The 26017-nt window shown below is 38.8% G+C and overlaps 1 protein-coding gene across 8 annotated transcripts in view; it reads right to left on the reverse strand.

Moving 5' to 3' along the window:
- ATP8A1 (ATPase phospholipid transporting 8A1) overlaps positions 1 to 26017 on the reverse strand; it is a 252441-nt gene that overhangs the window by 47318 nt on the left and 179106 nt on the right. For 7 of the 8 annotated variants that reach the window (XR_007137501.1, XM_047798800.1, XM_047798799.1 and 4 more), the window contains 5 exons: positions 13134 to 13317; positions 12929 to 13039; positions 5331 to 5405; positions 5104 to 5226; positions 1197 to 1275 (listed from right to left, as the gene is read on the reverse strand). Coding sequence is in view for 7 of the 8 variants with exons in the window: in XM_047798800.1 (XP_047654756.1) it covers positions 1197 to 1275; positions 5104 to 5226; positions 5331 to 5405; positions 12929 to 13039; positions 13134 to 13317 (572 nt within the window). In the remaining variant the exon portion in view is untranslated. Of the gene's footprint in view, positions 1 to 1196; positions 1276 to 4880; positions 5227 to 5330; positions 5406 to 12928; positions 13040 to 13133; positions 13318 to 26017 lie in introns of those variants that run through there. The other variant, XM_047798805.1, reaches the window with a different exon arrangement.

A 26017-nucleotide genomic window follows, 5' to 3' on the forward strand; every position in this document is an offset into this window, starting at 1 on the left:
CTTTGGTTTTAACAGAGGAGAATGACAGTAAAACAAAAACAAACAAACAAATAAAAACATCTATCACACTCTGATAGGCAAGCACCATGAAGAGGACACAGCAGGATGGGATCGGGGGCGGGGTGGTGCTGGTGGTTCTTTGGGGCAGGGGGGTCCAGGAGGACCTCCCGGAGCACAGCCCAGAGGTGGGAGGGAACAGCGGTGAGGGTGAGGAGAAGCATGACGATCTGTGGGCTGGAGCACGGTGAGGGTAAAGCCAGCTGGGGAGGCAGTGATGGGGAGGAGGGGGAATGAGATGGGGGCTGGGGATTTCATTCTACATGTGATAGAGTCTGTGGAGTTTTGAGGAAGGAGGTACCTGGTCTGATTAATGCTTTACAAAGATCCCTCCAGCTGCCTGGAGAGAAGAGATTGTAGGTGGGATAGAAAGATGACATTCCACACTATGGGCCAGTGAGGACTGCCACTACCTGTAAAGAATGCATGGATCTGTGGGTGGCGTATGTGTTGCTTTTTAAGTCCCAGAGTTTGGGAGCAGAAGGGTCAGCTGTCTTCCTCAGGGGCTCAAGGCAAGGTCTGCTCCAGACACAGCAGCCTGGGCTTAGGCATCCTGGAGTTCTCTTTTCTAAAGTAGCTACTAAATCATTTTTATGTGTAAAGGAAATTCACCATGATCCTATCTCTCAAAACTGACAGAATAACATCGCTCCCTCAAAATCGGCAGACAAAAAGCTTGCACTCCAAGGTGAACATAAAAACATTAAAAAGCTCATTCAAAACTCCGGCTCAAGTACTTGAAAATACTAGCATGTCTGATTAGGTTGAGTATAAAGAGTTGGTACAAGCCTCACAGGTATAATAAATAGACTACATAAAATATTAGCACTATTGTCTTCAAACTATATATCAAGAGAGGGGAAAAAAAAAAAAAAAAGAGTCCTAAAATTTAACTCTCTGCAAGTTTGGAAAACATGAGAAGGAGAGAAGAAAGGCTTTGCATATATTAAATCACTTTGCTCCCACAGGCATAGTAAAAATCCTTAACGTGTACACAACTTTTAGATGCATGTATTTTAGGTTAAGGAAAATACCATAAAATGAAACACTGCTATAATTTTTAATATATATTGACAATGAATTATTTTTCTAAAAAAAGTACAAAGTCATCTCTTAGCATTCATATCCTTTCTACTTACCATACTGAAGGGCTTTTAGTGGAAACCAAAACAGAATAACTGAGTGGAAGAGGCCATTTAAACAATGAACCCAGAAAACCTGAGGGAAAACAAAAATCCATGAGAACCATTTGCGATAAACTAGCTCTGTGAACTCTGACCTTTCTTTTTATCTGTGAGCTAGATTCACAAAACGTGTTTCTGTCGGCCCACCACTGTGAATTAATAGAACTGACAGACACTTTCTGCCTCTTAGACCTTCATGGGTCATTTATTTATTTTTATGTTTCTCAAAATGTTTTTTCAGCTTCACTGGAATTTTTTTTCTCCTTTTAAGAAACCAAGTATTAAAAGTTTAAATCTCTGCCTGATAAAAGAAAATTTAAAATAACTGCAGATCCTGAAATCCTTTAAGTAGGACTGCTTTCATAATTCCAGAAGAAGAGACTTTTGAAAAGACGGCGATTTGCTGAAATCTCTACCTTCGCTTTTCCACGTACAAGAAAAGTGTAAACTTTTTAATGGTAAGGATAAAATGCATTCTTGCTTTCTTCCTCTCATGCCCACGATACACTAAAAATAGTAAGTATAACATTTAAATGATATACTTCCTTAAGGCAAAGCATTTTCACTAGGCACGGAGTTATAGAAGACTTTCATAAGTTTTAAACACCTGCCGACCTCAAACTTCATACAATTATAACATTAATAGTTATCCCTTGATCGTATTTTAAGAACAAGAAAGCGAGTATCCCTGGTCCTTTCTTTGTAACATGGGTGTGAAAGATTAAGTTATAGAAGGACTGTTTAGAATGCTTACCGCCCTCTGAACGGTTGCAGTTTTGGCATTTAGAAGTGCTTCTCGCAAACGAAACTTATGCTAAATAAAATTGGCATGTATTAATAGTTTTAAGCTGTTCAAACAACAGAAATGAAGTTGCCTGCCTCCCAAAATTTTCCACTGTGATCTCAACCTCCTTTGTTAGTTCACACAGCCACAGAGGATTGTATGATCCGATTTACGCTCCAATACATTACACATTTGAACTTGTGTTACTCATTAACCTTTGTCTCTTCTCCTCACTATGTCATTACCGCAAGTTTTTATTTGACAGAAAGCACAGGTGGGTGCAAGAAAAATTAGTTCTACTTTTCCATTTTCCTGACCGATACTTATTGTCACATGTTAATCCTTTAACCCCTGTCACGACCTCAGCACCTCCGACCCTTTTTACCATAACAAACGTAATCATCATCATTCAGGGCAACAATGCTTCTACACTGGGGACCCGAGGCGACTGCTGTGTATACAACTATGCATTTTGTAACTATTTGTCTCTGAATTTTAAAACGTTTATAGGGCATTTATTCAAAGAATTTTCATGGAAATCATTAGAAAAATCCCCAAACTCTATACAAATTGTTGGCGTCTTGTGTATCTATAAATATTTAAATAGACACAGGAGTCGTATAATTTGTTTGGGTTGATCTAGTGACTTTTCTACATGCATGTGCTTTGCAGATAATGAAATACTTTGTATAGAGTGAAGGAACAGTAAAAAAAAAATTACAAAGAATCATGTTCCTAGATTAAAACGACAAAGAACGGTAAAAAAAAAAATACAAAAAATCACGCTCGTAGATTAAAATTATATACTACCTGCTATGCCTTTTCACTGGTCACAAAACTGTTTCCACATGGCCAGTGCAAAGGGCATGGAAAGGATGTGACTTTGCAGTGATGGTTTTGGGTTAATCCTGTGAGGACCAATTTCTGTTTAGTAAGAGTACCATGGTCAAGTTGGGCTGGGATGTTAACTCTCGAGAGATGGAGAAGCGAGGCTGAGGCCGATTGCAACTGAATTGGTGAGGAATACTGTGAATATGCCAGTGGGCCTGGAACCTTCCAAGTTCTCAGATGACATTTTCAAAGAAACGAACACATGGCCCCGTGTATCTGCCCCAACTGTATCTGTCACTTGGACCCACTCACCATAGGTAATGAAAAACATTACAGCAAGACAGTAGAAGGTAAAACAAATTGGACATGCCAAGTAAATTTGAAAAAAAATCCAAAAATAAAACATTTAAAAATAAAAGCACAGCCGCTGCATAGTATAAATGGCAAGAGTTTTAAGAGACCACTAAAAATACTTTTGGAACCAATGGTGTAAGTCAAAAAAAACCTTTCAGGTTTTTTTTGTGTGTGTGTCTTTTTGGGTTTTATCTTTGACCAAATTCAGTTATTTAAAACCATGCCCTCAAGTTGTATGCAATGCACACCTGGACACACATGCACAGTACAGTCCTGAAGACCGGGTCTCAGAAGATAAATAACATCTAGGTGATAAACTTAACACCATCATTTACTGTGTGAAGTCAGAGGCACTGACACACCTGTTCCCCTCTGCTCTCTGGGTATAATGAGCACAAATGTCATTGGAGAGTTTCATGAAATAATAAATATTTAAAATATCCTACACTAATTTCCTAAATTCAAAACACTGAATTTATGTTACATGTAATTATTAGTAATGTAACATGCATAAATAACATAATAAACACGCACTGTATTAAATGGGAAAAAAATCCACCAGGGTGTTTTCGATGCTCTTATTATAGTTTAAAAAACAGCATCTACCTTGACTGTTAGGAAATTAAAACAATTTTTTGCTTTGGTTTCACTGGATAGAAACCTGAATTACTAACAGATACTAGTGGAAACACTTGGGAATAAATAACGGCAGGAAAGTAAATTCTTCAGGCAATTAGGTATTTTTGTTGCTGGGATGAATAAATACTACAGATCACAAAGATGACAATAGCCCATGGCTTGTTAGGTATGATACAAGCCTGGAACATGATTTTAGACAAATTGTTGGATATTTTATCTTGTATGAAAGTTTACATCTTGGATATATAAACATTATGGTTAAATGAGTTATCTAAAAATATTTTATCTACTTTGCATTCTCTTTTTACCATTTCAATCACATGGAGGTAGTCCTTGTATTCCACGTATCTCAAATCTTAACTTTCAGAGGAATATGCAAAATTCTCCTATTGGTTAACATGGTATTATGCAAAGGAAGGACTGCCTGCATCATGTCTATACCTATCCATGTCCGTAAGGGAAAAGGGGCCTAATTTTCTTTTTTGTGTATTCTGCATAATTGTGGAAACAATCTTATTCTTCATCAGGAGAACTTTATTTGTTGACACTTGAAAAAAATCATAGTTGATTTACAATGTTGCACCCATCTCTGCTGTACAGCCAAGTGATCCAGTCACACATATATATATTCCTTTTCTTAAATTATCTTCCATCATGGTCTCTCCCGAGAGAGTGGATATACTTCCTTGTGCTGTAGTAAGCAGGACCTCATTGCTTGTCCATTCTAAATGTGACACTTTGCATCTACGAACCCCAAACTCTCAGTCCATCCCACCAGAGATTATATTTTTAACGTCCATTACAAACAATCTCATGTTCCAATGAGGAAAAAGTTATTTGACGAAACAGAGCATTAGTAAAGAATGATCTATCACCCCTCGCTGCATTATATGTGTTAAGACAGTCCTTGTCAGCCCTAGATGACGATCCCCTGTGAGGACCGAGATTTTCCCCACAACACTGCAAGGACAGAAAGTCAGAGGCCAAGGGACATTCCCGCCACCCTCCCCCCCCCCGCCACCCGCCAGACCCACTTGACTGCTGCTTGGCAAACTCCAATGAATTGTGGTTCCATTTGAAATTTACAGCAAAACAAAACAAAGTAAAACACCTTCTCAGTCCACATCAGAGGCTTAAGTAAAATCTGACCTGCCATAGTTAGGACCCTGGAGTTGCTTCCTTGGCTTTGGAAGACCAGATGCCCCCACAATTGGAGCAGTGAAAAGCAAGTCCCACCAGGGCCCTGCGTCCTACCTTGGTGTTGAAGTCCAGGGCATTCTGAGATGTTTTGTATAATTCAGGATACTTCAACATATTCTCTTTTCTGCATGATCTCTCAAAGATTCCCAGGGTTAAGGGCGGCATTGCTGTAAACATCTAACGTGCACAAACTGGTCATCACACCAGGCAACCAAACGCAAGGTGAATTTTTATCGTAAAGTATTCAAGAGAGCAGGAATAATCCCAAGTGCTAAACTTACCACGTTATAAAGACCTATGCACCATCTCTCAAAAAGGATTTGTCCGGAAAAGCCATTAACGAAGGCAAACCAGATCTAGGAAGAAAACAACCCCAACCCCTTCAAATTAGAACACAAAAAACCATAAACGCATTGCTTAGAATCTGCAGTATGCTCAACCACCGCATAACAGCCTCACTGGCTCTCTTGAAAATGGCATATCTTTGCTTTCCTTTTTCATTTGAAGGGATGCTTTCATAAGATCTTTGCTATTGAAGTCAGATTGGGTTCCATTTACCAGATCAAAAAAGAACCCTATCAATAAGCAATCACAGATTAAAAAAAAAATTTAGACATAACCTTGTTTCCTAAAAAGGACTTTAGAGAATACATGTTATTCATTTAAAATTTTAGAGCTTTACTTCTCTTTTAAAATATCTCTCTTCTGATAGCTAAAGGTTATTATTTTCCTTATAAAATTCATTTATTTAGAAAATAAAATAATTTCCTATAATAATACCATCATCATTTACTTTTGTCTGTGCTGTTTATATTCATGTAGTTCATTTATATACATTTATAAATTTATCTTACTGGAAACCTGTATGGAGAGTCATGACCTGTTCCTCTCCTTGTCAGCATTACATAATAAATATTTTCTTAAGTTGTTACATATCCTTTAAAATGATGTTAATGGACGTATATCCCCTACAATATGGCTATGACTACTTTTGGATATTGAACTTGCTTCTGGTTGCTATTATGCATAATTCTGAGCTGAATATTCTTTTAATTTTTTTTTTTCATCTTTTTAGGGCCGCACCCGTGGCATATGGAGGTTCCCAGGCTAGGGGTTGAATCAGAACTGCAGCTGCCAGCCTACACCACAGCCATAGCCATGCTGGATCCCAGTTGCATCTTTGACCTATACCACAGCTCACGGCAATGCTGGATCCTTAACCCACTGAGGGAGGCCAGGGATCGAACCTGCGTCCTCAAGGACACTAGTCAGATTCATTTCCACTGAGCCATGACAGGAACTCGGTCAGCTGAATATTCTTGTGCAGAAATCCTACACATTTCTATTTCCTTAGGGTGAGCTATTTTTTTTTAAATAAAAATTAGCTTTATTTAGTTACAACTGATATACAAAAATGACACACACTTAATGTACACTATTTGGTGAGTTTGGACAGGTGCTTACACGCATGAAACTGTTACCTAATTAATATTAATGTAACCGACATATCTAGTACCTCCAAAAATTTTGTGTCCCTTTCTTCTTTTTTTTTTCTTTTAGGATGAATTCTTAGAAGGAGAACTAATGGGTCAAAGTACATGACCTTTTTATGGTTCTTGATAATTATCAGAATACAAAGTCTGAATTTCTACATTAAAAATAATTTGTAACCTAAATTTATGCTTTGATTAAAAACAAATCATTCACTAACAGAGCAACGTGTTCTTACATATTTTGCAACACAAAGCTTAGCCTTGGTACAAAATTAAGGGGCAATACAGAGAAACGTTCTCCAACATGTTTAAGGTAAATGGAAAATTAAAGTGAATATGAATCAATCAATAATTCCTGCATTAATTTCTTTAAAAGCAGACCTAAAATGTAATTAAAAATCAAGTTGATCTGAAAGAGTAAAATGTCTGGCCCAACAATGAGATGACATCAACACAGACACAAAGCCAAACATAACAAACAACAACAACAACAACAACAAACCTGTTAGGGGACAGCAGCCTGGACCTGCCAGTCAAGTGAATTTTTGAATTGAAGTTGCGGGGACTTTGCTACACTTCACGTTTCATTTAACCTCATTATGGAAGCATGAATTGCTACAAATTCACCATTTATCAATATGTACCCAGGCTGGCCTCTCTATGAACAGTTTCTCTACTCACATTGATCTGTTTCCTTTTTAGAGTGGAAAGGAATGAGTGAGCATATATAAAAATGAATGCCTGCTTCATGAGATGGAAAAGAAAACAAAGCAGCAATAGCACATGAAAAATAAGTCCAAATTGTATTAGGGTTGTAACACACATTAACAATGATAAAAACAAGAGCACAGAGATCGGAGGCAAACCAGAAATTCTTAGTCGCTTTGTATATTTACAGGAAAAATGTGAATGTGTGCCCTTGGCTGGGGCCAGATCATTCACTGCTACATGCAAACTTCAAAAGAACATAGCATCATCTCGCAAAGTTAAATTTATTCCTTGGGGTGGTGCTGCTGACTTTAAACTTTTTCTTTTTTTAAAAGCATGCAATAGATACAAATTAACGAGGCAGACTTCAATGCTATCTATTGCATTTGCACTTTTGGCCTTTTGGAGATATGGATTATGTAAGTACATATTTGTGATACTCTGGGTGATAGCAATATTCTCCCCAAAGGTAATTGCAATCTACTGTGGCATTACATACCAAGAAGCTCTTGCAGATTTCTTAGGGTATGCAGGTAATAGAAGGAACTTTTAAACACGAACTTACAGTTATGGCCTTAGTAGTCTAGGAAGATACAGCCCAATCTTCCTTGGTCTGAAGAAAGATGAAGCTGCATGCATACCAAATTTGTCTAATGGACATGACTTGGCTCAAAGGTTATAGTTATAAATGCATTTGCAATCATCAATACTGTATACAATGAGAAATTTATGTTAATAAATTTGTGTGTAAGTGTTTGCAAATGTGAATGGTCTCCTAGCTTTTTTGTAATAACTTTCAGGGCTAAATAAGACACCACCATGAACTTGAAATTTAGGAATCGCCCTCAAGTCAATGGATGTTTACATTAGGTTTCCACTGTAAAATAACTTGCAAATAAACCAACACACTTGCAGTCAAAGTTTATTTTAAAATGTATCAGTTAACTGCTTTATGAGAGAAATGCAGACATTTTTAAGTGGCAAGCTATCAACACATTCTTCCTACTGAAAGGGAAATTTAGAAATTTTCTTCCCATACTTTAAAAAGCTGACATTCTAATTTTACTGTTTTTTAAAAGGGAGAAATCACCAGATAGGAACTGATCCTTCCGAGACAGCACCTCATATCTTTTTTTTTTTTTTCCAGATGAGCTGGATTTTTTTTAATTAATTTATTTTTTTCCATTTTTTTAATTACTCAAATGAATTTATCACATCTGTAGTTGTATAATGATCATAACAGTCTGATTTCACAGGATTCATATCTTCATAGAAATATTTTGGCATTTAAGTTTAAATATTTTAGACGAAAAGAAATTTTTAACAGTGAAGAAGCCTACCAGAAGGCAATTTCAAGTTATTCTGAGATTTGTATTAAAAGGTATATTAGAAATGCATCCCGTACTGAATCAAACAACCCCTAAATTACTATAAACACATGAAAGTCCCTCCTGTGACTCAACAAAACCATGGATGCAGAAAGAAAACATCAGTCCCTCTAGGGAGGTATCTAAATTATTTAAATTCCCAGGAAATCCATATCCCAGCAGAATTTGCTGAGAAAGTATCACTTCATTGACTTTAATCAAAGCTTCTGGAAATGAGAAACGCTACATTGCTTTGGGATCTTACTGGAAAACCTGGAGGTGACTAATTGTCTGAAAGAAAAGGCCTTATTTTGCTAGGAAGGAGTCAGATGTTTCAGAGAAATTAAAAAAAAAAAATCTCTCTAGAGAATGCTAGTAATTTCAATGAACACCTAGAGTTGCTGCTGGGCGCCACCGTTAAGTAAATGCTTTCTACTGCCACCTGCCAAATCTGTGTTTATTTGTTTGGCTGTAATTGATGGCAATGGAGTCATTAGATAGTGAATTCCCGGCAGTCCAGCAATGGGAAAAGCAAGTTTTTGTAGACAATCTATAAAACTCACAGTGTTCCATACTATTGCCTTATTAGCAAAGAAACTTCAGACCTGCGTCTCCTGGCATTATGTTCTAACTTCCACGTCCCAGGAGAGGCGTGGCAGTTAAAGCTTCACAGACAGTTCCCTGATGGAGCATTTCTGCATATTAAACAGCAGCTTACAAACAGTCAATGAGTCCTCTGCTCCCACGCCTGATCAGCACAAAAACCTGAAAGGGGAGATTCGAGACTGGCAGTTGTCCTCACTGGAGACATTCAATGAGGTGTTTTCTGTCTATTCATTCACAGTATTGACATGAGCCATTAACATCTGCAGAACTTGTTTTAGCTGGCAGAAGTTGGGTATCTGGGAATTGATTTAAAAGGTCAATTCGTTTCCAAGATAGCTGAATTATATTCAAAATACATTTCCATAAACTGCTCAAAGAAAAATAACTTAAGAATGAGATTTCCAGTAAAGTTTAGGACTTTAAACTTCCTTTTCAACACATAAAGAATTTGATCGGTGTTAAACATTTCTTGAAGAGTCTTTACTTTCAAAGCCAAATGAAATTTAGGGCTAATCAACCACAAATCACATAACTCTGGATTTGAAACAGAGCGTACAGATTTAGTTTTTCATTTGAGTTTAATGTATTTTATTTCTCCCAATAGCACATAATTTTGACCACTTCATTATGGATTGTCAAATAATCTAGATTTAAAAAGTGGCAAGTTGAGTACTCTTATTTCATCTTATAAAATTAAATTTTTCTAAGTAGATTTATTGCTGCCAGTGGCTTTAAACTCCTGTATACGTAAAAAGCATATGTAAATAAACTGTATAAACTGATGTTCTTTTGAATGTCAGTGTTTTACGATGAGAAGAAAAAAAATACAGCTAGAAAAATTAGAACTATAGAGGGAACTGGGAATCAAAAATAATTATTTTAGAAAAGAATCACAAATCTATATAAACAAAAAGAATATTTTGCTTGCCCTCAAAAGCTATTTCCAAAGTGCATTTTGCCTCAAAACACAGACTATTCAGACCAAATTCAATGGCAATGTACCGTAAGTAAATTCACAGATATCCTGTTTATATTTCTAAGAATTTTATTAAAGAATTTGATTTTTTTTTTTTTTTACCTAATGGGTCATTAAGTCATTAGGCAACCTAATTATAGATTTTTTAGTGACCAATAAATAAAACTGCTTGCACACTTCAAAATTAAGTTTTAATTGTATTGGTCTGATTCATAATAAGAACTATGCTTAGCTGACTTTTTGCTAAGGAGGTAAACATTCTGACAGAGGCATAGAGAAGAGCTGAAGCCAGCATACAGCAGTTCCCAACCAATGCATCAGTGGGGGCACGTGGAATCTACTGATTTTGTTTTGTTGTCTTCTGTGGTCTAAGGTAAGGGATATTTTTTCCACATGGCGTATGGTTTGGTTCTGTCTTTTCTGATAGATGCTCAGACGCAGTCAACAGAGCACAGGGCAAGGTGGCATAAACAAACATCTGTAAGGGAGCCCAGGGCAGATTTATGAGGGTGCAGGCAGGTCCTCTGACAGGAGTGGGAGATGGACGGCTTGCTTAACAAGCTAGGCAGGGCTCACTGTCATGTTTTGTGAAGCTGCAAGAGGAGCAAGGAACTGTTTGCACCTAGAGTTTAAGTATTACAAATATAGCTTCCGATGATAAAAATGGTTATATATTAAAAAAAAAAAAGTAAAGAACTTATTGCTCACATCCTAAGTAACCATTCAGGTTCCTTATTCATCTACCAGTGCTGTGCTATCCAGTGTGGTGGCCACTGGCCATGTGGCGCTGAACACTTGAAATGTGATTAGTGGAGTTCCCATCATGGTGCAGCGGAAACGAGTCTGATTAGGAACCATGAGATTGCAGATTCGATCCCTGGCCTCGCTCAGTGGGTTAAGGATCCAGCGTTGCCATGAGCTGTGGGGTAGGTCACAGATGCGGCTCAGGTCTGGCATTGCTATGGCTCTGGCGTAGGCCGGCGGCAACAGCACTGATTGGACCCCTAGCCTGGGAACCTCCATATGCCATGGGTGTGGCCCTCAAAAGCAAAAAAAAAAAGAAATGTGATTAGTCGAAACTGAGATATTCTGTAAGTGTAAAATACACACTGGATTGTGAACACTTAGTATGAAGAGTGTGAAATATTGCACTAGTCATTTTTACAGTGATTACATGTTGAAATGGTAATATTGACTCTATCGAGTTAAATGACATACAATTTAAAATTAATGTGGGCTTTAATTTTTACTTGTTACTAACGTGACTCCTAGAAAATGTAAAATCACACATGCGGATTGTTTTATATTTCTTTTTTTTTTGTCTTTTTGCTATTTCTTGGGCCGCTCCTGTGGCATGTGGAGGTTTCCAGGCTAGGGGGCGAATCGGAACTGTAGCCACCGGCCTACGCCAGAGCCACAGCATCGCGGGATCGTTAACCTACTGAGCCAGGGCAGGGATCGAACCTGCAGCCTCATGGTTCCTAGTCGGATTCCTTAACCACTGCACCACGATGGGAACTCCTGTTTTATATTTCTGCAGGCAAACTGCTGGAGGAGGGAAATCTTGCTCCATTGACTTGGCAGTTACTGAACTAAGCCTGGGCCTGGCAGCCAGCAGGTACTGCAAAAATGTTTGCAGAACAAAACGCAGCCTTTTAGAAGTGATGTTTCGGACCCAGGTTAGGGTTTCATTTTGAAAATGATGTTATATTTATGACATGAAAAGGAATATAGAAATTCCTTGCCATGTAGACCCAGGAACTGAATATTCTCACAATTTTTAGATAAATTCCTCAGTATCTGGATTCTTGGTACCAATCAAGCTCAGAAACCAAAAGCAGAGCTGAACAGCAAGGAATTCTTGTATAGAATTATCTAAGTCTGAAGCATAAGAATGACGAGATAATTGACACTAGCAAAACTACCTGTGGATCCTTCCTGATGGAGACCTCTTAGTAGAATATCCTCAAGTTTATGTTCACTATTCTTTTGCCTTTTTCTTTGGCCTTTTTTTCTTTCTTCCTTCCTTCCTTCCTTTCTGTCTTTCTATTTTTTAGGTTGAATCAGAGCTGTAGCCATTGGCCTATGCCGCAGCCACAGCAACTAGGGATTTGAATCACATCTGCAATCTACACCACAGCTCACTTAACCTACTGAGCTAGGCCAGGGATGGAACCCACATCCTCATGGATACTAACAGCGTTCTTAACCTGCTGAGCCATGACGGGAACTTCTCCTTCCTTTTCTTTTAAAACAATGTTTTTCTTGCGTGCATCCCTAAACAGTGTATCGTTTTCTCTATGGTTTTGAGCTTTATTTTAAAAAATGCTCTCTAGTCTGTAGTCTTTTTAATGCTGAATTCATTACTTCATTAGCAATTCTCATTCAACATTTCCTGCCAAAGCTGTATCAGGTTTTCAGACAGAATTTAAACATTACTCTCCACGGCTGACAAACGTTGTATTTTAACCTACTGAGATGCTATAAAGCGTGGGGGAGTTCCCTGGTAGCTCAGTGGGTTAAGGATCTAGTGGTCATCACCACTGTGGCACAGGTTCAATCGCTGACCCAGGGAACCTCCACAAGCTGTGGGTATGGACCAAAAAGAAAAAAAAAAAATTAAGTGGGCAAATGAAGGGTTAATTCAAACGACGAGGCAATATCTTCGCGAAGAAAATTTTCACATATTTATGCAAATGACAAAGATTTTAAACATAATCTGCTATTACCTCGATGATATAGAGGACTATATTCTTGTAGAAGCAGTATAAAATGCATTTGGAGACTCTGTTATAGTTCCAGGCACCATGAACCATCAATAAATTCTTCAAATACTTGAACTAAAATAGAAGTGGAAAAAACTTTAGTATTTTTCTCTTCATCACGTCAGCTGGTGGAAACGGAGTGGTGTGTTTTTCAGAAATGAGGTTTTACCTGGGCTATGGAGTAGTCAGAAGAATTAGCTGCCTGAAGGCCCTCGTTGCCACTTATCCCAACACCGACGTGTGCCGTCTGTATCATGCTGACGTCATTGGCTCCATCACCAATCGCAAGTGTTACGACTTTAACTTGCTTCTTCACCATCTCAACGACTTCAGATTTTTGAAGCGGAGAAACCCTTAAATTAGAGCGAATTATCAATCACTTCTGTTTTTTGAAAAAAGGGAACTTTAAGATGTCATTGTCTTAAGGATAAAAGCAGCAGAAGAGCCGAATGCACAGGTCTCTGAAGAATCATCATGGAAAAGTCTTAGGTTTGCAAATGTTTAGTTCTCTCTTAGCCTGATTTGCCACTTTAAGGGAAAAATAAAGTCTTGGAAGCAAACCTCTAGGTGGCAGTTAGAAGCTACGTCTTATTAAGTACTAGTCTGCCCAGATGGGTGCATACATTTGTTAAAGAAAATGACATCTGAGTTCAGAAATTCCATTACTTCCCAACAGATTATATCAGAATATTGAATTATTCACTTTTGAATGAAAAAGAAAGCCAGAAAGGCAGTTGAATGGTAGTCCAAACACTAACTAAATTCTACTATATCCGGAAAATAAAGTCTTGAGCATCTGCAAGCTGATCTTAGATGATGTGCGGTACATTTAAAACAACTTTAACTATAGGGAACTGTCTAACTTCTCGACCTGACCTCAGACATTCTGATGAATCAACCAAAGTAAATACCAAGTGCTTGATTACATAGCTCCTGTGTCTCAATTGTCGTCCACATCTAGGGACAATGGCCAAGCGGAATCAAGCAACCTTTTATTTTTTATATTTTGCTTTTTTTAGGGCCACACCTACGGCATATGCAAGTTCTCAGGCTAGGGGTCGAATTGGAGCTGCAACTGCCAGCCTACACCACAGCCACAGCAACGCCAGATCTGAGCTGCCTCTGCAACTTAATGCCCCATCTTGCAGCAACACCGGATCCTTAACCCAGTGAGTGAGGCCAGGGATTGAACTCTCATCCTCATAGACACTAGTGGGTTTGTAACCTGCTAAGCCACAAAGAGAACTCCCCAAGCAGCCTTTAAACAAAGGTGGATCAGGAAAAGAGAACGCCAGTAACCACTAAAATCATCCTTGGTATTAACTTTGGAGCAACTCATCACAGACTTTTAAAAAGCCATTTAAGAAATAAACCCCATGATAATCACAATAAAGTTAAATGACAGAATATGCATCAGCAGGATTAATTTAATATACTGTCCACAATTGTCCTGGCAATTAAAGAGAAAGAAAGGAAAACAGAACAGTGACGAGTAAACCATTAAGATCGTAATGAACTACTGAGAAACAAATGATACACACAATGTTAGTGGACAAGAGAAATAATTCAGAGCTAAATTCTTCATCAAGGTTAAGGGCAGTAAATATTGGCTGGAACATCTGGTTAATCATTTATTATTCTACTTAGAAATGAAGATTTTCACTGAAAGACTCAATGTATCCTAGCACATTTTCTTGATTATTTCCTTAGGAAAACTTCCTAGCAGTGGATATGCTGCACAAATATGTGCCTTTCAGGAGGCCCAGATGCCCTTCTCAAAGGCTTTAGCCAAGAACAGATCCAGTTGTTATTTCAACTTTGAGAATCATTGCCTTAGACTCTAAGTTGCTTGCAGAGTGAACCAGTCTTCTCATCTTTGTACTCCTAGCGCTGATCTAGAATAGGTCCTTGATAAATGGTTGCTATTTGAAAGAATTATTTTTAATTCTTTCTTTGGATTTCCTTTCAGAGTCTGGCAATAGTACAGAATGACACAACTGTGAATACAGCAAAGGAATGGATGACTATCAGGCCATTAATGGGCTTTTCCACTATTAGCCTTCATTTTTCTTCGGAGCAATTTTTATTTCATTTTCACATTTTATTTAATTTTTCTTAACAGGCTAATATAAATTGGTGAGCCACTCACTGGCTCTAGGCCAATGTTTTAAATATGGACTGCAGCTGACATTTAGTACATGTCAAAAAAGAATGCTCACCAAGAAATGATCTAAAAAGCAAATGGGAAGTGGGCATGAAAAGAGAGAAGCATTTGAAAACATTTATCAAATTCCCTTTACAACTTAACAGGCTCACAGTGTAAATACATTGTGAAATTATACCATGGGATCAATGGAGCTAGGAAACACTGGTATTTTTCTTTTTTCCCATGAGCTGAATGTGTAACAAAGGAGAAGCCTCTGCATGGTGAGCTAATGTTAATGATTTAAAGAAGCATCAGAAAAGAGCTGGATTAAACGTTCTTTCCTTTTTTCATGGCTATTACAACCAACCACTGCTTTCTCTGCTTGACACCACAATTTTCTTTTTTTTAAAAAAATGATTAGTTTTCCCATTGTAGTTGGTTTACAGTGTGACACCACAATTTTCACTGCCCCCAAATTAAAACTGGCTGAGGGTTTTTACCAACTCTGTGGATGTGGCTAAACTCAGGTGTTAAAAACTGAGTAAGAATTCACTTGGTAAGAACAACGCCTGTGTTTCTTTGTTTCTGTTTTTTTTTTTATTTTTTTTTTTTAAGACAATGATATAGTGAGAGACATTCCCAAAATTACATTGCAGCTGCCACCAGTAAGGGGATCTGCTTCCATTACCAAGATAAAAAGGAGACAACTGGCTTGGAAGAAGATTCAGAAAACAATGGAATCCCTGGCATATGATGGATTTGAAATAGCAGTTCGTTGCTCAACAAAGATGTTAGATTTACGTGGGAATTCATAAAATAAAATATATGTACTCTAAACATTTAACTCAAAATACAAATGGACAAGCTTGTGATGTAGGGTGAAGAAATATACTTTGCAAAGGGGTTTGTGGTTGAAATTCTGCATATTTTTCTTACAGAGCCCTCCCCCACAAGGCATAACCCATGGTTTGTTTCACTAAGTGAAAACTACAATGTAATGAAGCCCTCCACCCAGGTTTAGTGTTACCTGACCCCCAGATTCAATAGCAATTTTTTTTTCAGCAACTCAAAAATCTTTCTAGAACATTATACCTGGTTTTCCTAGCAACAGTTTTGGCTAGATTATTTTTTGATGGCTTAATGAGATATTAAGTAATGATTACTTTACAAAGTACAACAGGAATAAACTGATTAAGAAAAAAGCACCCATAGATGCCCAGTAAGCACCAAGTCGACTCATGGGAGCGTAAGTGCAGGCATGTGCTAGAGACTGTCCTTCCCGCTCTGGGCAGGATGTGCTTTGGGCCTCCATCAGCATGTCCTAGGGAGGGAATGGGGTTTAATGGGACTCAGGTTAAGTCAAGCTGAAGTCAGTGAAACAGATCTTCTATTGTTTTTATAGCATCCATTAAAAAAAACTTCTTCTTGGACACAAGGGAATGACAAGATGGCAAAACCAAATTATAAGACAGTACGTATGATTTCAGAGGATGCAGAAACCAGCATGGGCTTCAGGAGCCGTCCTAGATGAGTCAGAATGTGACGTGGCCGCCTTGACCAGGAGAGGAGAGCTCACATCAGGTAAAAGAATGGCATATATTAAATCTCTTTAACATCCTGTTAAAAATTCTCCAGGATATATTCCTTTCTCCTGCTGTGTTTCCACCTCATAAATGAGGACCCACTTCCCTCATTAGAGTTACATTTCTTAACTTTTGTACACTTGCTTCTATATCTGTATCATCTCCAAAACAGTCTAGGACAACTTAGCACACTAGTGAGTTCTTCTAAATGTCTACCAAGAACCACAAATCCACGGTTGAGAGGATCTAAAACCTAAGTTTTAATAGCAATAGTGATCCAAAGCATACATAACCAAGAAAAAGCACTGTGTTGTGTGTGTGTGTTGGTCTTTTTGAGGGCCAAACTTGTGGTCTAAGGAGGTTCCCAGAGGAGGGGTCAAATCACAGCTGCAGCTGTAGGCCTATACCACAGCTCACAGCAACACCAAATTATTAGCATCGTTAACCCACTGAGCGAGGCCGGGGATCAAACCCACATCCTCATGCATGCTAGTCAGGTTCGTTAACCACTGAGCCACAAGGGAAACTCCAAAAGTGCTCTGTTTTTTACTATATATATATATATATATACACATACATATATATATATACACATACATATATATATACACATACATACACACACACACACACATATATATATATACATACATATATATATATATATATTAACCACCTGTGAGTCTGCATCAAGACTTATTCATAGTTCTCATCTTTTCCGCTGTTGCTTTTTCTTTTTTAGGAGAAGTCAGAGCCTCTGTGGAAAAGGACTACATAGCCAGCATATGCTGGAAAGTCCAGTTTTCTTTCCTGTGGCTCCACAAACAGAGGGTGGTCCTTTTTGATACAACCTAGCAGTGCACTGAGTGCAATATGTTTTTCAGATATTATCTTGGCTGCAGTTGCTGCACGTGTTATTCATTATTTTTCTTATTTGCTATGCAGTAACTCCCACTGCCCTGTGAACATTAGGTCGGAGAACTGGAAATTTTTACCATTTAAGCTGGAAAGTATATAGGGTGGCCCACCTTATATGAGCCTCATTTTGCACCCTTTTAATGGGATTAGCTAAATGAATCACCTTTTTGAATGGAATATGGATAAGGATTATATGTGCATGTATTTACACAGTCACACAGTAAAGAATATTTTAAGGGACTTTTTATAAGTAGCTAAAAGGAGTACAATAATTTATCATGCTGTATTGTGTTTTTCAGTTAATAACCTAGAAAAATTCATACATACACTAAAAATTAGGCCGATAATGCATTAACTTAAAAACTTATATTGTAAACTTAAAAGGTACTATAAAGTTGCTTTTGGAAAGTAAATCTAGAAAAAAAATTAAGAAGATGGAGGAATATGGTATTTCTCAATTATTCGGAAGTGTTTTATATAATGACTGTATTTATGGAGGCTCTGTATTTACTAAGCTGGAGGGCTGCTCCTGGTGACTATTCAGAGGTCAGGATTATTAGAGGGGGATCTGCTCTACTTTCCTTTGCAACAAACTTCCTAAGTTTTCTCTATGTGAATATCAGTCTATTCCCCATTGAGTCACATTCTTCTGACTAATATAGAAATTACAAAAAGAGAGAAAAATCTGAGAGAAAAATTTGAGATCTCCCTTGACTCTTCCTTGCTTGTTTTTGTTTTTCTCCTTTCCTCCCTCTCTTTCCTTCTTTCCTTCCTTCCTTTTAGCTTTTTAGGGCCACACTTGCTGCATATGGAAGTTCCTGGGCTAGGGGTCAAATTGGAGTTGCAGCTGCTGGTCTACACCACAGCCACAGCAACTCGGGATCCAAGTTGCATCTGCAACCTACACCACAGCTCACGGCAATGCCAGATCCTTAACCCCCTGATCGAGGCCAGGGATCGAACCTACATCCTCATGGATACTGGTCAGATTCATAACCTGCTGAGCCACAAGGGGAACGGCCACTTGAATCTTCTTTGAACTAAAATTTGCTAGGCTCATTTAAGAAGTTTTGAATTTGAGGAAGTGTTAAAATACGGCAAAAAAAAAAAATCTATGTTACAGGTAACAAAATAACATAACTACTATAACACTTCCAGAAAGTCACCATCAATTTATTACTGGGATGAAAACAACCACTTATACAGCAAATTCTAGAAATGATTCCTAGCATACGGTCCATAACAAAACATTTATGTGCTACTAGGTGGTGTTATTCAAATGACTGAGGAGTGAAGGCTTGTCTAGCCTTCAAAAGCAACATCTGTTGATATACTGTGAATTGGGAGGCCTCAAGGGGAACTTGTAATAATTTAGGAGTTGAATCTACAGAAATAAAACACAGATAGACTTGCTACAGGACAAAAAAAGGAAAGTAACTTGAAAGGTTTCCTTTTGTGATATATTTTATTGCAAAACTTCTCCTTGTGGAATTTATGTTGTTATAGGTAAACTTCCGTTCCAATGGTTCAGATAATAAAAACTGGTCATATGTTTGAATATGCATGTGTTTGTGTGTGTGTGTCTGTGTGTGTGTGTGTGTGTGTGTGTGTGCGCGTGCGCACGCAAAGGCACCCCAAACTGGCAAATATACCTTATAAAAGGCACTAAAAAGAAAGCCCCTCCTAGTAGAAATCTTTATGAAAATACATCATAGAATAGTTTGTCCATAAAAGAAAATCACCCTCCCTCCTTCTTTCTCTTTCTCATTGTCTGAGATCTAGCACTGTACTTAGCACATAGCAGATGTAAAAATGGTAGTGGAACTGAATAAACAGAAATTTTGCAAGAAAGAGAAATTCAGGCCATGATGCTAAGATTACAATTCTTTTTCATTTTTGGTGGTTCACTGTCAGGAGGCAGAGTCTGTTTAATTTGCTGTGTATCTAGAGCATTGAGGAACCACGTAAAAGATACTGGATGCTTCAGGCTTTCTCACACAGGTGAGGAAGACAGGTGTAAAAATATTAATACAGGAGTTCCTGCTGTGGCTCAGTGGTTAATGAATCCGACTAGGAACCATGAGGTTGTGGGTTCGATTCCTGGCCTTGCTCAGTGGGTTGAGGATCCAGTGTTGCCTTGAGCTGTGGTGTAGGTTGCAGACTTGGCTCGGATCTGGCGTTGCTGTGGCTCTGACATAGGCCAGTGGCTACAGCTCCAATTCAACCCCTAGCCTTGGAACCTCCATGTGCCTCAGAAGCGGCCTTAGAAGAGATAAAAAGACAAAAAAAAAATTAATACAGATTGCTCAAAAGATACATACCTTAATTAAAAATACTTTATTGCTAACAAAATGCTAACCATCATCTGACAATTCAGGGTTGCCATAAACCTTCAATTTGTTGAAAAAAAAAAGGCAATAGTTGTGAAACACAATAAAAGGTGACGTACAATAAAATGAGATGAAGTATGTCTGTATATAAGGTAGGTAGGGGTATCTTTCTATGGATCTGAATCTCACCTACGATGAGGACAATGAAAATGAAAAAAAGGAAAGGACATTTAGGTGGTGGTGGGTTTCAAATGAAGGTGGAATCAGAGATGATTCTGGGGTTTCAAAGTTGGGTTCTTGGGCAAATGATGGATTAAACACAAATAGAAAAAGCAAGACAATTTACAGAGAAAATGATCAGGATGTTCTAGACACTCAGAAGTTTGGACGGCAGTGGGAGGTCCTGGTGGAATCATCAAGCAAGCTGATGGAAACAGAGCTGAGCTGGGAAAAGAAAGTGGAGCTGGGATGTACATTCAGGTATCACCTGCTCAGCAAGTCCTTAGTGATCCTTTACCGTGTGATGAAAGAAAGTAGAAGATCTCAGAACCCTTCCCTTCTGCCCCTAAGAGTTACTAACGTCAAGACTTTTATTGATCTGCTAGCCCAGGAGTTACATATTAAGAGCCTATATGATAGTGGTTTCTCTTGGACTCTCAAACAGGAGACAGAAGTAGAAAGAGATAGAGATTTCTCCAACGTGGGACAAGGCTCAGCCACCTCTTTCTGTCTAGGGACCCTCACCTGATAGGATTGGTGGGCTTCCAACGGGGAAGCACATCTATTCAAGAAGGCCGAGTGTCTCCCACTTCGAGCTCTCAGGGTGGTAAGACCTATGGCCTCCATCTCTTCCCATTCACCACATCCGTTGGGAGCCCACATGGGCACTGATGCCCTTCCCTTTTCCCATGACTCTGGGTAGGTTAGGAAAGGCTGGAGCTTCCGTAGGCTTAAAGAACATCGGCTCGCTCTTCTTTCTTCCCTTCTTCTTCCCCATCCCCCGTTTTGAATTCTCTCCTATGTGGATGGGAAACAACCCTCGAATATCGAGGGGAAGATGGAAAAAGTGGTAGCACAGGCTACTGGCAGAAATTGGAATAAAACCCTAAAGATGCCATGAGATAAAAAGGAGTTCACCAGATCTCAGGGTCCCAATTACCAGTTAACACAGAATCCTTTGTGGAAACGGGAAACTTTGGGGGAAACAGGAAGTACTGGCTGATACTTAGAAGGTACATGGCTTAGAGAGAAAGAGTGGTGTGTTGGAGGCCACAGGTGAACAATCAGGTGGGGAAAGCTTTCCAGCTTTGCTATTCCCTGTCCGTGGTGCCCTGCGCAAGCCAGGCTGATCAGTGTGAGGGGGCTGAGGCTGGGTTGGATGGAGCTGAGGGGCTCCTCCTCTCTCACTGCAACTTTGGCTTGTGCTTGCAATCTATGGAAACTCAAAGTCCACAGAACAGTGTGTTTGAAAAAGCATGCCTTTTCCAGGATTAGCCCCAATGTTCTAAAGCGAAAATGTCAGGAAAATTCTTACCTCACGCCTTAGAAGACGAAAGCTGAACCCTTGAATGTTATCTCACTCGGGTAATTCCATCAGAATGCGGCTGCCTTGAACAAGAGCAGGGCTTGGGTAAAGGAACTTGGGAAAACAGGGACTCGCTAAGCTTAGACTGAATCCCATCTTCAGATGTGTCTCAAGTTAGGACCCAGCTTTTACCTTTCCCCCAAAAGGAACATCACTGCCTGCGAGGGCAAATGGGGAAAAACGGTCTCACAGGGAATACTTGGAAGACAGGAGAAGGTCATGAGCACAAAAGAAATACACTAATTTAGACGAAGGAGAACTTGGAAAACCAGATATGACAAAAATTTAAAACAAGTATGTTAAAAAAACACCTTGGAAAATATGGGAAGACACTGGAAACATGAAACTGGAACAAACAGTTATAATGAAGAACCAATCAAAAAAATTATATAAATGGATAGCCGCTAAAATAAAGAAGCCCATAGTATATCGAGTAACTAATACAATAGAAGCTGAAAGTGTAAATAAAAAAATTTCCAAGGAGATATCAGGAAATTAAAGGGTTCACATAGCACCAAAAAGAATTTATAAGAAAAAGGTACATAACCCTAGACACATTATGGTTAAACTAGGATTAAGAAAAATTTCTGTGAGCTCCCATGGTGGCTCAGTGGAAATGAATCTGACTAGCATCCATGAGCATGCAGGTTCAATCCCTGGTCTTGCTCAGTAGGTTAAGGATCAGGCATTGCTGTGAGCTGTGGTGTAGGTCACAGACGCAGCTCAGATCTAGCTTTGCTGTGTCTGTGGCACAGGCTGGCAGCTGCAGCTCAGATTTGACCCCTAGCCTGGGAACCTCCATATGCTGCAGGTGTGGCCCTAAAAAGAAAAAAAAGAAAAGAAAAGAAAAAGAAAAAAAAAGAAAAATTTCTAAAAGCTTCTTGAGAGAAAGCAGGTAATCTGACTGAACCTGGATGCATCACAAAATTACTTGAATAGCTTCAGTTCTTGTCTCTTTACATGGCAGTGGGTGGGAAGGAAAGACATTAATAAACCATAAACACAAATATGGTTATCAAAACATCAGAAATAATCAGACAGAGCACAGATATAGAATGTAAGCTTTCAAACCAGCTAAAGAAAACGTGATTTAGATAGTGGAAGGTGGAGAGAGGGGGAGAAAAAAGAAACAAAAAGCATAATAAATGGAAAACACAAAATAAGACTGAAGAAATGAGGAGTTCCCATCGTGGTGCAGGAGAAATGAATCCGACTAAGTTTTGGGTTCGATCCTGGCCTCGCTCAGTGGGTTGGGGATCCGGTGTTGCTGTGAGCTACAGTATAGGTCACAGATGTGGCTTGGATCTGGCATTGCTGTGGCTGTGGCTGTAGCTGGTGGCTGCATCTCCAATTGGACCCCTAGCCTGGGAACCTCCATATGCCATGGGTGCGGCCCTAAAAGGACAAAAGACAAAAAAAAAAAAAAAGATTGAAGAAATGAGGTCTAATATGGCAATGAATATAATAAATGCAAATATAATAAACATAAATAAAATTAATTTTGACTTAAAAAACAGAGATTTTCACATTAGATTAAAACAAAGATGCAGCAATATGGTGCCTAAAAGAGACACACCTCACAAAAACAGCTAATATGACATTTGCTGTGTTCTCAGCTCTTTACCTGTTTTAATTCATTCAATTCTCAGAAGAACCCTATTTGAGATAGGTTACAATTATTGTAATTTTACAAATGAGGACACTGAGGCACAGAAAGATTATATAACTTAAGGTAAAACAGCAAGTAAGCAGCGAAGCCAGAATTCAACACTATGAATTCTGGAGTGTGGATGTAGAGATAGTGCAGCAGTCTTGGCCACCACATTCTACAGAAGGATTGAACACAAGGGTTTAGAGGGGGGACAAAAAGACAAGGCCCCTATGAAACAATGGAAAGCCAAGTTAGTAATTTTAACACCAGACAAAAAATAGAATCTAGGACACAGAAAAGGCCATTATGGTCAGAGAGAATTCTTTATAGCAGTCCTATGATCAGAAATGTTTGATTAGCTACATAAAAGAAAATCTGATAACATTTCTAAGAGAAACATAACTTTAAACAATAGTCACCAATGCACTGAGTGTATATATTAACTTATTTATTCCTCACAAATACATGAGATCAATTATTATTAGTACTGGCTGTGCCTGTGGCATGTGACTATTCCCAGGCCAAGGATCAAACCCATGTCACAGCAGTGACCCGAGCCGCTGCAGTGACAACACTGGATACTTAACCCGCTGCGCCACAAGAGAATGTGTTAGAATAATTATTTTTATCTCCGTTTCAAAGATGAAGAAAACTGAAGCTGCAGAAATTAAGCAACACATTTCTCAGCTAAGAAGAGGTGGAGCCCTGGACTTCGACTCTGGAAAGTCTGGTCCCAGAGCTTGAGTTCTGGATCATATGGCATTACAAACAGAAGAAAAAAGGGTGGATTGTTTAGTAAGTGGTATTGGGAGAACTTTCTCACTCTGTAGAAATGAATAACACTGTATCCCTTCTTCATACCACATACCAAAAACATTAAAAAAAGCTTAAAGACCTATCCAAAAAACATAAAGCTATAAAGTTAACAGAAGGAAATGTAGGAAAATACCTTTGTGAGTGGGAAGTTCTTACTACCCAAAAAGCACACACCATAAAGGGAAAAATTAATGGAATTTGACTATTGACTATCTCAGGGTCAATGGTTTCCATTCAAGGAATAACACCACAGGCAGAATTAAGAAGGGAGCCAGATTAGAAGATATCTGCCATGTCTAGATTCAATAAACAACAATATTCAGAACACACGAAGAATTCTTGTACATAAGCAGGAAGAAATACACGCATCTCAACAGAAAGTTCTATGTCCCTATCCTTCACAGTGCTACTTTTCTTCCAAGCAAGTGTCATATGCCTTTATGTGTCTGTCTGATAGGTAATAAATCAATTGTGACCATTCACAGAAACACAGACCTTATTAAGAATATGCCTATGCGTATTTATTTTATTGAATAATAGCCACAATGTGAAGGTGGGGAGTATTTTTTCCTATTGTTCACTGCTCTGTTTATACCACATATTAAGACGCCTGGCACATAATGGGTGCTTGAAAAACATTTCCTTGAATTAATGAATGAGAGGAAAAAAAAAAGAATGAATGAACTACACCTCAAAAACAGAAATCCAGAGAGGTAAATAGTTAAATAAACAGCTATCCAGGGAGTTCTTGTCGTGGTGCAGCGGAAACGAATCTGACTAGGAACCATGAGGTTGAGGGTTCGATCCCTGACCTCGCTCAGTGGGTTAAGGATCTGGCAATGCCGTGAGCTGTGGTGTGGGTCACAGATGTGGCTTGGATCTGGTGTTGCTGTGGTTGTGGTGTAGGCCAGCAGCTACAGCTCCGATTAGACCCCTAGCCTGGGAACCTCCATATACCCTGTGTGCGACTCTGAAAAGACAAAGGACAAAAAAAAAAAAAAGCTATTCAGGAGTTCCTGCTATGGCTCAGTGGGCAAGAATCCAAGTGCAGTGGCTAAGGTCCACTGCCGAAGTGCGGGGACAATCCCTGGTCTGATGCAGTGGTTAAAGGATCTGGTGTTGCTATGGCTGCAGCTCGGATTCAGTCCCTGGCCTGGGAACTTCCATACGCCGTGGGTGTGGCCATTAAAAAAAAAAAAAAAAAAAAGGCTATTCATTCTCCCTAGTAATCCCAGAAGTGAAAATCAAAACAAGGTGCCACTTTTCAAACATGAAATTGGCAAAGTTATAAAATAAGGAATGCCAAGTGCTGGTGTAAGGATAGAGAAAAAGCAACCTTCCTTCATGGATCTGGGAGTACACACTAGTGCAGCTCTTTTGGAGCAATGAGATGATTCTGATTGAACTGAAATATATATAGCCCACAGACAAGAATTCCCTTTTTTTTTTTTTTTTTTTTTAGGGCCGCACCTGCAGCATAGGGAGGTTCCCAGGTTAGGGGTCTAATCGGAGCTGTAGCTGCCGGCCTATGCCACAGCCACAGCAACACCAGATCTGAGCTGTGTCTGCAACCTACACCACAGCTCACGGCAACACCTGATCCTTAACCCACTGAGTGAGGCCAGGGATCGAACCTGTGTCCTCACAGATGCTAGTCAGATTTGTTTCTGCTGAGTCATGATGGGAACTCCAAGAATTCCTATTTCTAAGTATATATCCTAGAAAAACACTTGCATAGGTGCAAAGACAGGATATTCATTCCAACACTTTTCATGGTAGCAAAGATTTGGGGTAGCCTATGTTGTTGTCACTATGAGAATAGATAATTAAAAAAGCATATATGCATTAGTACAATAGTAAGCAGTGGTGAGAAGAAATAAACTTGTTCTACCTGTGGAAACATGAAAAGGTCTCAAAACATGTTGGAAAACCAAGGCAAAAAAACTCCCCTGGAATGTCATTATAAATATGTATTTACTTCTCGATTCAAATATATAACAATGCTATATATTTTTCATAGTTAC

This window comes from Phacochoerus africanus, chromosome 10 (genome assembly GCF_016906955.1).
Source record: "Phacochoerus africanus isolate WHEZ1 chromosome 10, ROS_Pafr_v1, whole genome shotgun sequence".
NCBI lineage: Eukaryota > Metazoa > Chordata > Mammalia > Artiodactyla > Suidae > Phacochoerus > Phacochoerus africanus.